Source organism: Xiphias gladius, chromosome 4 (genome assembly GCF_016859285.1).
Source record: "Xiphias gladius isolate SHS-SW01 ecotype Sanya breed wild chromosome 4, ASM1685928v1, whole genome shotgun sequence".
Lineage (NCBI taxonomy): Eukaryota > Metazoa > Chordata > Actinopteri > Istiophoriformes > Xiphiidae > Xiphias > Xiphias gladius.
Genome location: NC_053403.1, coordinates 15,010,465 through 15,025,239, shown reverse-complemented (window position 1 = coordinate 15,025,239; position 14,775 = coordinate 15,010,465). Strand labels below are relative to the sequence as shown.

The 14,775-nt window shown below is 42.5% G+C and overlaps 1 protein-coding gene across 1 annotated transcript; it reads left to right on the top strand.

The window, feature by feature from the left end:
• Positions 1–4,756: 4,756 nt before the first annotated feature.
• Positions 4,757–14,662, top strand: LOC120788970 (adenylate cyclase type 3-like). Its single transcript, XM_040125315.1, has 20 exons — positions 4,757–5,437; positions 6,481–6,630; positions 7,688–7,824; positions 7,918–8,029; positions 8,256–8,383; positions 8,724–8,882; positions 8,973–9,132; positions 9,361–9,468; positions 9,654–9,730; positions 9,879–10,040; positions 10,256–10,343; positions 10,683–10,799; positions 11,827–12,095; positions 12,299–12,380; positions 12,564–12,722; positions 13,155–13,301; positions 13,450–13,566; positions 13,704–13,824; positions 13,926–14,050; positions 14,159–14,662. The coding sequence occupies exons 1-20, from the start codon at positions 4,757–4,759 to the stop codon at positions 14,339–14,341; spliced, it is 3,282 nt and encodes a 1,093-aa protein (XP_039981249.1). The 3' UTR covers positions 14,342–14,662.
• The last annotated feature ends 113 nt before the right edge of the window (positions 14,663–14,775 follow it).

Here is a 14,775-nt window from a genome sequence, read left to right as displayed (position 1 = left end):
ACTGAAGGGCGAGGAGAGAGGGATCGAGGAAACGTTGTTTCGGTGAAATGAGAAGTCGTTGAACTTTTATTGTTTAATGATGCGGGTTAAAAATAGAACCCAGTTCCAATGATCAACAAAATGGAAAAAATGAAAGTATTCATTCTGCAGTAAAATGGCCTCTGTGACTGTTGTATTATGCTATAACAAGTCGCATCTTAATATCTGATGTATAAGATCATGGATCTCATTAGGGTTAGGGTAAGGTCGTGAACAACTGTTTTAATATTTTTACAATGCAACTTTTTTTTTTGGATTTTCCATTTGAGAAGTAATACTAATTTTACAACTGTCAAAAAAAAAGTGTAGTTGAGTAAAAAGTACATTATTCCTCTCTGAAATGTAGTCAAGAAGAAGTTTAAAGTAGCAGAAAATGTTAGTACTCGGTTGAAGTGTAAAGTTGTACATAAGTGCAGTAGTTGAGTAAATGTACTTAGTTCCTTTCCAGTATTGTGCTCCGGCCATTCAAGAACCTCAGGCTGATTGAGTGGGACAAGTAGTAATGTACTGTACATGATAAAAAAGTTCACTCAGTGACAAGAAACCCCTGTTAAGTATCAGTTAGGCATAATGTGAGACACCTGCAGCATCATGAGGTTAAACCTGACCATGCGGAAATCATATTTTATGCAGCTTCCTAAGGTTGATAGATGGATGCTACTTTCCATGGCTGTTTAGGTCTGTAAGGGAGCTTATTCTGGTACTTCAGTCACTCCCTTTTTTGCACCTAAATGTCCCTCAAGCCATCCCCTTGTAAGCGATGGACCTAAAACCATTTCTGAGGAACTCTTTAGCGCAGCCCTCTTCGTATTTCAGGACGAAGAGTTCATTCTTTCACTTTTGTGAGCGAGACTCTGTGTAGTTATTACACACGTTTAACACACATACCAGGCTATGTCTGGACAGTATCATTAAAAAAAAATGAAATTACAACAGCTACGGTAAACTTTGAAAGGTTAATAACTGAAGAGAGCACTCATTATTTAGTCTGATTTGTTTAACGGTAAGTGGCACGTCTGCATTTTCAACTGTTAAAAGGACAAACTCCAACACGGAGGGAACAGCAGAGTACAGCAAATATTAAACACATCCAGTAGGAGGAGCACTAGGACTAAAAAAAGTTCAGTCATTTCAGCTACTGCAAATGGTTTAACCCCATTCACATTATAGCATGAAGTCACTTCTGATCTCATGAACGCAGAACACAAAAACCTCAAATCATGCATTGCAGTAGGTGTACTGGATATGTTGTGGTTGTGGATGGGTAAAGTGTGAGCTCTTAACGCTACCAAACCTGCAAAGATACTATACTAACAGTAACAGCCGTCAGGAATTTTTTATTTCTACATACAGTGCATATAACCTGATGGAATAGGTCGATCTTAGGCTGTCAGACCGATGCCCTGATACACTCTAATGTTTCTCTGGTTGGTTCTACCCACTGTGGGTGAAATGTGACATCAAACAGGAAAATGTTGAGCTTATGAGCTCGGTGCCACATGGAGCTATGACAGAAACAAGCCTGGGTGAGATCAATTAAGAAATACACGGCGTAAAAAATGACCAGAGGGAGGGCTAAGCTTGAGATTTCTAACACACATGTCTGACATGCATGCGATGGGCAGGACACTGATTTGTTATTTGAACAGGATGTAAAAGCCGCAGACGTGTGTGGTGATATTTAAATTTCATCAGAGTACAGACAGAGCATAAATAATACTTTTTGCAGAGAATCGTCTGCACTGACACACATATATAAGTAGTACTATATAGTATAATGTAATAATAATAATAATAATAACATTTATTTACATAACATCAAAATCAGTGATTGCAAAGTGCTTTTAAAACAGCAGGCATATGGAAAATAATTAAAGTGAAAACTGAAATTTTTTTTATCAAATAGTAAGAAGAAAAGACAAAATCAAAAACCTACATTACCTGTAATGCAACTAAGTAGCATCTTTTGGTAGACTTCCCCTGGGATGGCCTTCATTTCTCAAACTCCATGCCATGGTATGTAACGCAGGCTATTTTGTTAAAAATTTATAGTCTCGGGGTGGTCTGATGGCTTAGCTATTAAAACGCCCATCATGAACCATAATATCCCTGGTTCAAGTCTCTGGGGTGACAACAACTCGAGGCCCTGGGATTTGAGGTGCCGATCGTGAACCGCAATGTCCCTGATGCGGACATCCCAGTCTCTCGCCCTTCTATTCCTGTAATCACTATACTTTCAACTCACTAATAAAGGCATAAAATGCCCCGAAAATGCTTACGACTAAGTACTAAAGGGACTAAAAGCCCAAGTCAAGACAACCCTGATGACATGATCAGGGTTATTTTCTCAGACTTTAGAAAGCTCTTGGCCAGAGTCACAGTGTTTTTTATACAACTGTTTTCACTGGCTGAGTTTACTCCCCATTAGGAGCGAACTGAACTGAATTTGTATGGTTGGTGAATGCACTTAGTTACTTTCAACCAGCGGTGAATCGTGGAACATACTTGACTTAAATCCTCATGTCTGTACCCCTCACCTCAGTACTCATTTCTGGTGATGAAGCTTTTGACCAAAGTTGGAGTGAGGATGCCATGGTTCGCGGAGGCCACAACAGGGGCCTCTTTTTTGTGGTGGGTGCTGTCACTTCTGGAGTGTCAGTGGGCATCCTTCCCCCATGGATCTACATGGCAGCCCAAGCCGTTCTTGTCCTTGTAGTCTACTCATACTCTAATATTAATGACATGACCACAGCTCTGTTAATCATCTTCACCACTCTCTATCTTAGTGTCATATACGGAAGGATGGGTGTCCTATTTTGACTTTTTGTCATGGGAGTCACCATCTGTGTTGTTTGTGCCCTACGAAAGGCCCTGTCAGAGAGGATGACACAAACGCCAAAATATTCTTCTACTCTGTTTTCGTGGGGATACTGGGATTTTCAGTAGGTCTAGTGGCAGGAGAGGCAGGAGAAGGGTCAGACGCGAAGGTGGTTGTGATGCTGAAGTTGGTCCTCTGGCCCTGGGAACAGTGGTCATGGTGGGGCTGGGGCCAGATGTGGCTGGAAAGGTCGCTATGGGAGCTGCTATAATATCCACAGTGTCCTTGAGAGCTATCCTGCAATCGAGCTCTTCCCTAGGGGGACCGCGGCAGCATGGGGGGAACGTTAGGAGCAGCTACAGCAGCAAGAGTGTCCCTCGGAGCTGCAAGTGTTGCAACGAAGCAAGCGTTCAGGTCTAGAAATTCAACTTTAACAGTTTTAGGTTCAGTTGTTGTCGGTGCAATTCTGGCCAACGCGAGTTGTAGCACTTAAAGCAACTCTGCTGACAACATCCGAACTTGTAACCATCACTCTTGTTGCAGTAGGGTCATTTGTTCTGGGTGCACCAAAGAGCCCGTTCCACATTCAGGTGAATCTACAAAGGGCCAGAGCTAATTAAAGGAATCGGCATGGAGACAGTCGCCGCAGCAGCGGCACCTGTTGGAGCCGGGGCACTGGGGGCTGCGGCATTCGGCACCGCACCTCTGGGGAGACTGGGGACTGTGGGAGTTGCGGTGGCTATATTGCTGGTTTTGGGAAGCACTCACCACCGACAACAAGTGCACACGGAGACTGATTGACACCTGAGCTTTCTCTCCTGCTGGTCACTACAGTAATGTCCCTGAACAAAAGGCAATTTGTCTGCATATGCGTGTGTGTGTGTGTGTGTGTGTGTGTGTGTGTGTGTATGTGTGTGTGTGTGTGTGTAGATAGATGTGTGTATTTTTTTTATAAACATACTATTGGGGCACCCAGTGTTGATTAAATGAGAAATGTTAATATGGTGTATTTATTCACTGATATATTGATACCTTATCATTCTCTGAGAAAATATAGGACTAATTACCATGAAGCACTAGGGGATAAAACAGATTGTCAATAAGGTGACTTTTTGCAGAGTCACTTTAATGATCCCTTTTCCTCACTTCTTCACACCATTATTGCTACATTTCCCAAGACATAAGACATGATTACAAACTGGTAGTTACCTTGGTTTCATCTTAGCAACAGTAACGGAGGACTTGCTGTTTTGAAAAAGGGGGGGGCACAGAATAACATCAGAAGACAGAAGAGCATCTGAGAATAGATTATGTTGTGGAGAGCTTACTATCATTTAAAGAAATGTGGATTTACACGCCAAAATATGATGTCATTCTGCCCATGTAAAGTCATATAACCCTCTCTGAGGAGATGATATTCTGCAGGTGAATGGACTTCCACCTGAGGCTCATGGTTTTTTTGGTCTGCCATGGCAGCAAACAGGACTTCAGCGGCCAGAAGAGGCTGCAGAACGTTTTTCTGCTCGAACAGCCCGGGAACAAGAGTCTCCAAGAATCTCGTGCGTTGTAAGGAGTGAAACAGCCCAATAATTACACGAAGAAACATGGCAATAGATTCTAAAGGTAAGAGACTTTTCATGATGGATACATGGTTAAACTAGTGGTTGGAGCTCTACTCTTCACCCGCGAATGGAATTATTTTCTGCACTGAAATCTTTTTGACTCACAAGGATGCATTTTTGCACTGTTAAAAGCTTGATAATGTGGCCCAATTATCACCAAAAGCAGCACGGAGATGGGACACAAGACAACTTTTCCATGTATCCCGGCATTCTGTGCACTTCAGGAATACTGGCGCAGTATTACGTGAATGAAGAGGACTACCTTTCTTAAACCAACATGTCTCTGAACCGGGTCCGCGCATCGGACACGGAGCCGTCTGCGGAGTGCTCTGCGGAGTATTCGGTGCAGGTTCCCAGCGACCCGGGTCACGGGGCGGGCCGGACGCGCGAGGTGACCGCGCTCCAGTCGAGCTGCTGCCGGTGCCTGCCGCGCGCCGTGCGCCTCACCTTCACGCCCGAGCCGCTGGAGAGGCTCTATCAGAGCTACTTCCGTCGCCAGAGGCAGGAGAACCTGCTGCTGCTGCTGGTGTTCGCGGCTCTCTTCAACGGCTTCATCGTCGCCATGTGTGCGGCGGTTTACACTGAGGACAAAGCGGCGATGGTGGCGGTCGCGGCTGCGGGGCTGGCCGCGGACAGCGTCCTCTACGCGCTGTGCCGGCTGCAGAAGCTCCCCGCCTCACCTGTGTCACGCGGAGCCGTGCCGTATATACTGTGGCTGATGACCACCGTCCACGTCTTATGTTACACGGGACTGAACTGCGAGCGTTTCCCTCACGCCAGTGACTCGGCGGGCTGGCAGGCCTTTTTCAGTTTCTCCAGCTTTCTGACACTGCCACTGAACCTGGTGCCCCTCCTGCTGCTCACCGCCCTCTCCTGTGGGATACACACCCTGGTTCTGGGGGTGACTGTTGCTCAAAGGTTTGACGCCAACCTGCAGGGCGCCATGCTGGTGAGACAGGTAAATATGGGGCATCTCAGTAACGTGGCAGCCTACAAAGCACCTGCAAGTTAAAACCCGGACGAGGCCAAAGGTGTAAAGGGGTGTTTAGACGGTCTTTAGAGTCTTTGGCCAAAGTGATTGCAATTTAGGTCCTCACGAAGACCATAACCTTTGACAATGTGTAGTAGACAATGTTTCGTGTTACGAGGTGTTACAAGCCTAAGAGATTTGGAACCACTGTTTTAAGGAATGATACAACTACCCAGGTGGAGTTGTGAGAGACAGGGGCTCATGTGTGGGCATAACCCTCCCATGACACTTGCCCTCATTGTAGCCTTGTATCACTGACGCAATCATTTTTTTGGACAAAGAGTGTAATGATTTTGTAATTACACAGTAATTATTCCAAATCTCTTGTCTCAATGTTGTGGCACTGAATACATTCAGTGGCATGAAAAAATGTCTGCGTGCTTGTCACATAATGCATTTTGTGCCACAAAACATATACACACACAAGTGCAGCATATAACCCTTGTGACCCCTGATGCCCCAGAGTTCAAAGTAAAATGTGAAAAGGCACAAAAAAGGGAAAAACAAGAGAAAATTTGATATGAAACAATTTTTAGTTTTATTTGCAATATAGTTGGAAGCCAAGCTTGTATTTGCTTATGTGTTAATTTTCATCTTACTTTGTTTCTTTAACATTGTATCTCTTACTCATCCAGAGGACATGAATTGCATACGAATTCAATATTTAGGCTAAATTTTAATACCTTTATTTTGAAAGGCCCATCCAATCCGTACTGAGCCTCTCTTGGTTTTCTTCGCTAGAAACAATGTCTTGGTTAATCTAAAAATTAACCTGTTTTTGAAGATGTTTAGGCAAGAAATACACAAACAGTTTCTTAATTCAGCCAAGTAATCTCTAAAGTTTTATATGAGATCTGGAAGTTTCAAGAGTTTTTCAAATCTGTTTCCACAACGACAAAGGTTTGCAAAGTGACAGTAAACCTCAAATGACCCCATGCACACAAAAACACACATCCTCTCTCCCTCTTCAGCTTTTAGCCAACATCATGCTGTACCTGTGCGCAGCCATAGTGGGTGTGATGGCATACTACATGGCGGACAGGAAATACAGAACAGCTTTTCTGGAAGCGCGTCAGTCACTAGAGGTCAAACTCGTCCTGGAGGAGCAGAGTACCCAGCAGGTAATTGGGGCACACACACACACACGCACAATCACACGTATATTCTTTGCTCAATGTAATAATACATTTTCTTATTTTGGGCAGACGCACACACACATATGCACAAACACATAAATACAGTTGTGAGGTAGAACACCCTGTGCTGCCTAATTAAGGTGTGTTTTGCCGAGCGCAGGGCTGATAGGTTGATTAGAGAGATGGTTGTTTTCACCAGCGGAGACACCGTCAGGGACCTGACACAATACGGTCATCTTGAATTCTTTGACAACCAGTGTGCCCTTTACCAAAATTGTAGAAAGATATGATTTGATATTTTTAAAGCATTTTTAAAAAAAGGAAGTTTTTAGACTTTTATTGTATATTTAATCCTCCCTTTAATTTCCTTTTGTGTTATCCTATCCTCATTATACTCACAGGTTACCTTTTTATCTTCCTTTATATTGCTTTTTGTATTCTTTCCTTCCTTTTGCAGCTACCCTGCTCTTTTTCTATACCTTTTTTGCTCCTTTTGGTCCATTTACTTATCAGCTAATTATCTTAATCAGCTAACATGTAGGCAAACATTTGTGTCTCTCAAATATGACAAATATGAAATATTTAAAAGTTAATCAATTGTTTTAATTCATTGAAATCAAAGATAATATAACCTATACTGTCTCCAGCCTCCTTTTATTCATTTAATTCCTCCACTTGCGTTTCATTCCTTCCATGCTCCTGACTGTGACAGTTTGTGGAACAAAGAGAGCGTAGTTGTTTAGGCGGGGGTGGAAATGATGGTGAAGTGGAGTGAAGTGGATATGTAGATGGGGAAGGAGAGACAGAACGAGGTAGAGGGAGAAAGCGGAGGTAGAATTCCCAAATTGCCTTTTCAGTGGGGGGTTCTGGTAGAAGACAAATAGAACCAGCCGACCAGAACACATCTCACCAGTTAACAGGATCTATTGAGGATCCCTGTAATGCCTCAGTCACGCCATTTTCACACAGGGAAGAATTTGTTCTTTCTGTCATAACTGAACACGGCAAAACTCACACTTTCCCCGACTTTCTCTCCATGTAGGAGGAATTATTACTGTCCATCCTGCCCAAACATATCGCTGATGAGATGCTGCAGGGCATGAAGAACCAGGCCAATCAGACGGAAGTCCAGCAGCAACAGTTCAACACAATGTACATGTACCGCCATGAAAACGTCAGGTCAGGTTCACAAAATCAGCTTCTTTGGATGGGAAGGGATTTTGTTTGTAACCTCCTAAGTTTTACATTGCAACATCTGCGCTTTCACTGCAGTATCCTGTTTGCTGACATTGTGGGCTTCACCCAGCTGTCCTCAGCCTGTAGTGCCCAGGAGCTCGTAAAGCTGCTTAATGAACTGTTTGCGCGCTTTGATAAACTGGCAGCAGTGAGTACCTGTTTGTATTTTACTGTATTTTCTTCTGTGCTTACTGTCGTATCTCTCGTCAAGTTTTTGAGGAAGACTATCAGTACTATATTGTCGGTAGGAGCACTGTTCATGTTTTATATGCCTGACATGTCATTTTTTTCCCCCTCCATTTTGGTAGCAAAAAATTATCTCTGAAACTTGAGGAATTGTCATTTAAATCTGCATTTCTGGCCTCATTTTACAGCAACATCACCAATTGAGGATTAAGATTCTTGGCGACTGTTACTATTGTATCTGTGGTCTTCCTGACTTCAGGGAGGACCATGCAGCCTGCTCCATAATGATGGGCCTTGCAATGGTAGAAGCCATCTCGTACGTAGTAACTTTATTTTCACAGTTAAGAAAATAAAAAGGACACAAACTACTGACATTAGTTATCTGTGTAACAACAGGAATTCACAATTACTTTAAGAAGAAGAAGATACGGCATGGTTACACAAGAAGAGTATGGCGGAACAAAAGTACGAGTGGAGATGGGAAAGTATAGATACAAAGTTATTAAAGTTGTACATTTGGAATATGAAGAGGATAGACTGATTCTATAGGAAAAAGAGACCTTTACAAATTTAGAAGGTGAAGAAAAATGTGGGGGTTTTGTCTCAAAGGACTTCAAAGATCCCACATTGATGGTCTGCCTTCTCTCTTGTTCCAGGTATGTGCGAGACAAGACAAAAACAGAGGTGGACATGCGTGTGGGCGTCCACACGGGCACGGTGCTGGGAGGAGTGCTCGGTCAGAAGAGATGGCAGTTTGATGTTTGGTCCACAGATGTCAATGTAGCCAATAAGATGGAGTCTGGAGGGATTCCTGGGTAAGAGAGCAATACTTTGGCGTACTGTCATGGCGAGCAGTCCCGTTCTTTTATGCGTTTTATTTTAAATGGTGTGTGTGTGCTCCACAGGAGAGTGCATATTTCCCAGACCACTAAGGACAGCCTGCACGGAGAATTCGAACTGGAGCCGGGGAATGGTGGAGAGAGGTGCGAGTACCTGCTAGAGAAAGGCATCGACACTTACTTGGTTCTAGTGCCTAAGCAGGTGGCAAATGGACTCAGTGTAAATGTGAGTGGTTTCAGTGCTATTCTCGTTTTATTTTTTTCAAAAACATTTCCTTGTTTCTTTCAGGCCATGTGGAAAATAACTCACAGACCTACGGTTTGCTTCACTCAAAAAAACAAGGAAAATCCATGCAATATATTTCCAGTCTTTAAAAAGAAATGTAATTTTGTTAAAATTACATTTTTATATATCTAACATTAACAGCTGTCTTTCCTGCTTCTCCTCCCTCAGAAACCCAGCACATTGTCCAACAGAAATTCAAACCGCTTGATCAACACTACAGCAACAAATGGGAACACAGCCTCAGCCCAGTCCACGCCCACAGAGTCTAAACAGGAGGTGATCTATGATAAATGCCTCTATGCATTTTCATCCATAAACCTGTGTTGAAAGTAAACTTCTGCTACAGAGGTTCATATCGGTACTAATGGGTAAAGAGTGCACTGATGCCCATGTATAGAAATGCACAGACAAATCTCGTACAGTAAGTGCACTTGTCTTATCTCTGTTTTTCTAATTCTCAGAGGCATAAGATGGTTGAGGAACAAGTGATCAACAGACGACTGCAGCAGGAGCTGCTGCAGAGAGAAACTCAACAAATGTAAGAAAACGGGAGAAATGAAAAAGGAATGAGAAGAGCAGAGGAGGATGACCGCAGCATTAGAAGGATGTTAAAGTTAGCGACAAAAAACTGGAAACAAATGTACTCAGTTATGATATGATACGGATACATCCTGTGTTTCTCACAGAATGATGGATAATCAGATCAACCCTGTGTCACTGCGTTTTGTGGACGGAAAGTTGGAGGACCATTACACCTCAGAGAAGGAGAAGCGGAGTGGAGCGGCCTTCTGCTGCTGCATGATAGTGCTCTTTTTCATCACAGCAATTCAGGTGTTCATAGACCCACTGTGAGTTCATATATATGACGTATATGTGAATAGGAATTTAATGCACAACTAATATGGAAGCTACATTCTGTAAATTCCTATATGAACCGGTTGTGCCTTGGACCACATTTGAAACCAGAGTAACATTAATTAACCCTTACTTTATTCTATGTTTTGCGTAGTTTATGTGTTAGAAATGGTTAGAAATTGACTGAAGTTGTGTGTTCTCGCTCTAGGTTGGCTGTGAACTATGTGACTCTCGCAATAGGAGAGGTATTGTTGCTAATCCTCACAGTGTGCTCCCTCGCTGCCATCTTCCCCAGGGTGAGAAAGCAGAAAAGAATCCAAGGTTGTGGTGATGGGAAGCAGAGTTTATAGTATGCCTCAGCTTTGCTAATGGTACAACCCCCTTCAATACAGGTGTATAATCACTGGAAAAAGGAATTTTGACACTGAAATTCATTTCACTGAATTATTCCCAGTGCTAATTTGTGAAATTAGATTTAGAATTTAAGACCTATATTAACTTATAGTTACATACAGTATTTAGTGGATTGGTGTAAGAGTGTATACTAATTTTATGTGTTACATGGGTGTTTGTGACCTGCTGAGTGCACAACACTTGATGTCGATGATAATGACATTGATTTTTGTGTGTCACAGATGTTCTCCAAGAGATTGGTGTCTTTCTCAGTGTGGATTGATCGCACCCGGTGGGCAAGAAACACATGGGCTATGGCAGCCATATTTGTTCTTACCATGGCTGTGATCGCAGACATGGTATGATTCCAAGACATCACCAAATTCTGACACGCTGTGTGCATGTGTGTGTGTGTGTGTGTGTGTGTGTGTGTGTGTGTGTGTGTGTGTGTGTGTGTGTGTTTGTTTGTTTTAGGAATGGGCAATAATTTGTCTCATGGTGTATGTAATTTTATAACACACAAAAAAACATAGTATGATACAGCAGGTGTTCAGGAAATTCAATTTAGAAATAATTTATTCATAAAATAAATAAATGGAAATGTATGTTTTTTTCTAATCGGGTGAATTAAATATCTGAAAAATGAAAGTGCAGTGATGCAAAAATCTCGTAAATCAAATCCTACTGTGTGTGTGTCTTTCTATTTGTGCGTTTCCAATTTGTCCTCATCAAACTATCACTGCCTTTTATGTGTCTGACTTCATGGTCCCAGTGGGGTCCATTAGTTGTCTTTCTCACTGCCTGCTGGCTCATTTGTCAGGGCCCCACGGGAGCAGCCTGTGACACACACTGCTGCCTTCAAGGTCTGACAGGAATAGAGGACACCAAAGTGAACACCAGTTTCTCTGTCTTGGTTGTCATGTTGAGGTGACAGTCACATTCTGAAAAAAATGCCAGGAAAAAATAAAAGAATTGACGGTGTTTTACTGTTCTCGTGTTGCCATCATAAAAGTTTTGTTCACAAAATATAGTTTATATATTTAGAGTAGCTAATTAACAACCAACATCACACAGCTTCATATGTTAAATCTACAGATTATATTTTAAAATATGCCATGCCAGGTTCATGTTTAAACACACTGAAATTAAGAAGTAAATTTACCGATTGCATGAATGACCTCTTAAGTTTTTAATTTTCATGGAACAGTTTCCACTTGAATGCAGTGGGTTTAAACGTCCTCTCTGTTGCCCTGTATTTTCCAGCCAGTGAATCCTCTTCTCCCCACTTGCTGCAACTGTCACAAAGTGTGTCCTAGCTTGTAGAGCCAAGCTACGTAACAGGCGTTCACTGAAAATGAGTCACTCTTTGTGTTTCCGACGTTGCAGTTAAGCTGTGCACCGCCATCCCTCCGGGTCTTCAACAGTACCTCAGGCCCGGCCTTGGAGTCACTCGGTGGTGGCTGTGCAGAAAATCCAAAGCACTACAGCTTCATGGCTGTGATGTCACTTATCGCCACCGCCATGTTGGTACAGGTCAGCCATCTGACTAAACTGGGCCTCATGGTGCTGGTTGTGACAGCAACTGGAGCTGTCAATATCTACAGCTGGCGGGATACATATGACCTGTATGACTATATACAGTTTGCCTCCTACAGGTGAGGGGGTTTTCATGAAAAGCGGGTTTTTACGTACTTTTATTTAAAATACATAAATAAATTGTGATAAGCCCGTAGATAATGGTTCTGCTACGTTTTTTTGTTTCTGGTGTTTATAAAATGCAATATAAGATCAGTGTAACTGCTGTATAAGCGCCAAGACCTTTACGTGATATCACTAAACTCTGTCTATGTGTTTCCAGAACATCCATAGTGCCATCTAAGTACCTCATGACCATTATGATTGTCATCATGATGATTGGCTTCTACTTCTTCGCCCGTAATGTGAGTAACTTTCTCACACAGCTGACCCACAGCCTGTAAGTCAGCTACGGCCTTGAAAGTCAGCACCCACACAGGAAATAATCCTCCAGCAGGGCAAAGCTATTCTGAGAATTTGTCATGGCACATGTTTCTCTCCAAAAGTCTTACTGTCTTAGTTTCATATTTTCTATGGTGTGTGTGCAGTTGGAGCGTCAGTCCAGGAAGCTGTTCCTGTGGAAGGTCGGTGTCCATGACCAGAAGGAGAGAGTGTCTGAGATTAGACGCTGGAACGAAGCGTTGGTCACCAACATGCTTCCCGAACATGTGGCCAAACACTTTCTGGGCTCTAAGAAGAGAGATGAGGTATGTACGAGCGTGTGCTAAGTTACAGTATCATTCCGATATGTGGGTGTTTGGGGGGCAGTGAGTATAGAAAAAGAAAATGATAATAGTGAGGAATGTCAGTAAGGAGGAGGGGGAGGAATGTCAAACAGTATGATTCTATTTAAAAGCCATTCCTGGTTACACCCACAGACATAACTAATCGAAAGCAACTTAAGCAAAAACATATACTTTTGTTAACTGCACCATTAAAGAAATTATGGTGCCATATGTGACACCTGTGCCTCATCGCAATGCAATTCATTGCATATCAGTGCCATCTTGTGGTTTATTTCATTATAACATATTACTGCTCTCTGGTGCATTCTAATAAGTAGTGATAATGAGCCTTATCAAAGAAAAAAAAATAGCAGTATATCAGAGCAAACTCACATTTTCATTCATTATTCAAAGGAGCTGTACAGCCAGTCTTACGATGAAATAGGTGTGATGTTTGCTTCCATCCCAAACTTCTCTGACTTCTACACTGAAGAGAGCATCAACAATGGCGGCATTGAGTGTCTCAGGATTCTCAATGAGATAATCTCCGACTTTGACAGTGTGAGTCCTGGCAGTATTACTACAGCTGGCTGCATATAATGACTTTTAACAGTACTACTCTCATGTGACATCATGGTGTGAATAAACTGCAGAGGTTTTAAATGCCTACGACTCCCCAAAACTAAGTGATGTCCACTTTCTCCACCAGTTACTAGACAGGGATGAGTTCCGCTTCATCACTAAGATCAAGACCATAGGAAGCACCTACATGGCTGCATCAGGACTTACCCCAGAGAGCAACACCAATGGATACAGCAACCGCAAGGTGTGACGCTAATGCAGCTTCTATCTTACAAATAAACCTTCTTGCAAATATAACAATCTGCTGCTTTGTCTCCACTAGTGCTGTAAATGGTGACAATAGTCATCATGAGAGATACTGTATATACTGTTGTCCCACAGCCAGAGTCATGGGTTGAGCACTGGCAGCACCTCGCTGACCTGGCAGACTTTGCTTTGGCTATGAAAGTCACCCTCAGCAACCTCAACAAACAGTCCTTCAACAACTTCATGCTCCGAATCGGTCAGTGTGTGTGTGTGTGTCTGTGTATATTTGTTCGTGTGTCTGTCTGTGTGCACATTTGCAAGCGTGTATGTTCATGTTTCCATGCTGATCCCTTTCAGGTCTGAATAAGGGAGCAGTTCTGGCTGGTGTGATTGGAGCTCGCAAACCTCACTATGACATCTGGGGCAACACAGTCAATGTGGCCAGCAGAATGGAGTCCACCGGAGTAATGGGAAACATCCAGGTAACACACACAAAAGCAAACATACAACTCCCCTGGATGTCTCCTATTATTGCTCCCCTTTTTATTCAATTTTATGCTAATGTTTTAACTTTTTTTGTCTGCCCTCAGGTGGTGGAGGACTGCTACGACATTCTAAAGGAGTATGGCTTCCGCTTTATCCGAAGAGGGCCCATATTTGTCAAAGGGAAAGGGGAGCTGCTAACCTTCTTCATGAAAGGGAAAGACAGACCCAGTAGCAATGGTGGTCCAGTGACCAGCGCCCTCCCACACCAAGTTGGGGACCTTTCTTGACTATTTTCACACGAAGAAATGTCATGAACACAAGGATGAATCCATTTTGCTCTATTTCTCTCATATTCGCATTTAATTTACCTAGATGTTTTTCATACGCACTGTAGCAATGTAACGCATATGGAAGTAGACCAACACAACAAAATAATACTACTATGAGCATTACAAATGTGAAATACTATTTCACGCACAAAAAAAAATTAAGAACAGATACTGATTCTGTATAGTTGTACATAATTCAGGAATACAGTTGAATATCTCACAGAGCTCCTGCATTAAAGATTTTATCCCTTTGCACTTGATTCATAGAGTGCTATGAGAATTACAAGCTTGGAACAGACATATAAGTTACTTTCTTTTGTTGTTTTACTTTGAGCTCAGGTTTTTGTAAAATAAGGTAGGTTGGCCACACTGTATGTTTGCTGTGTTTATAA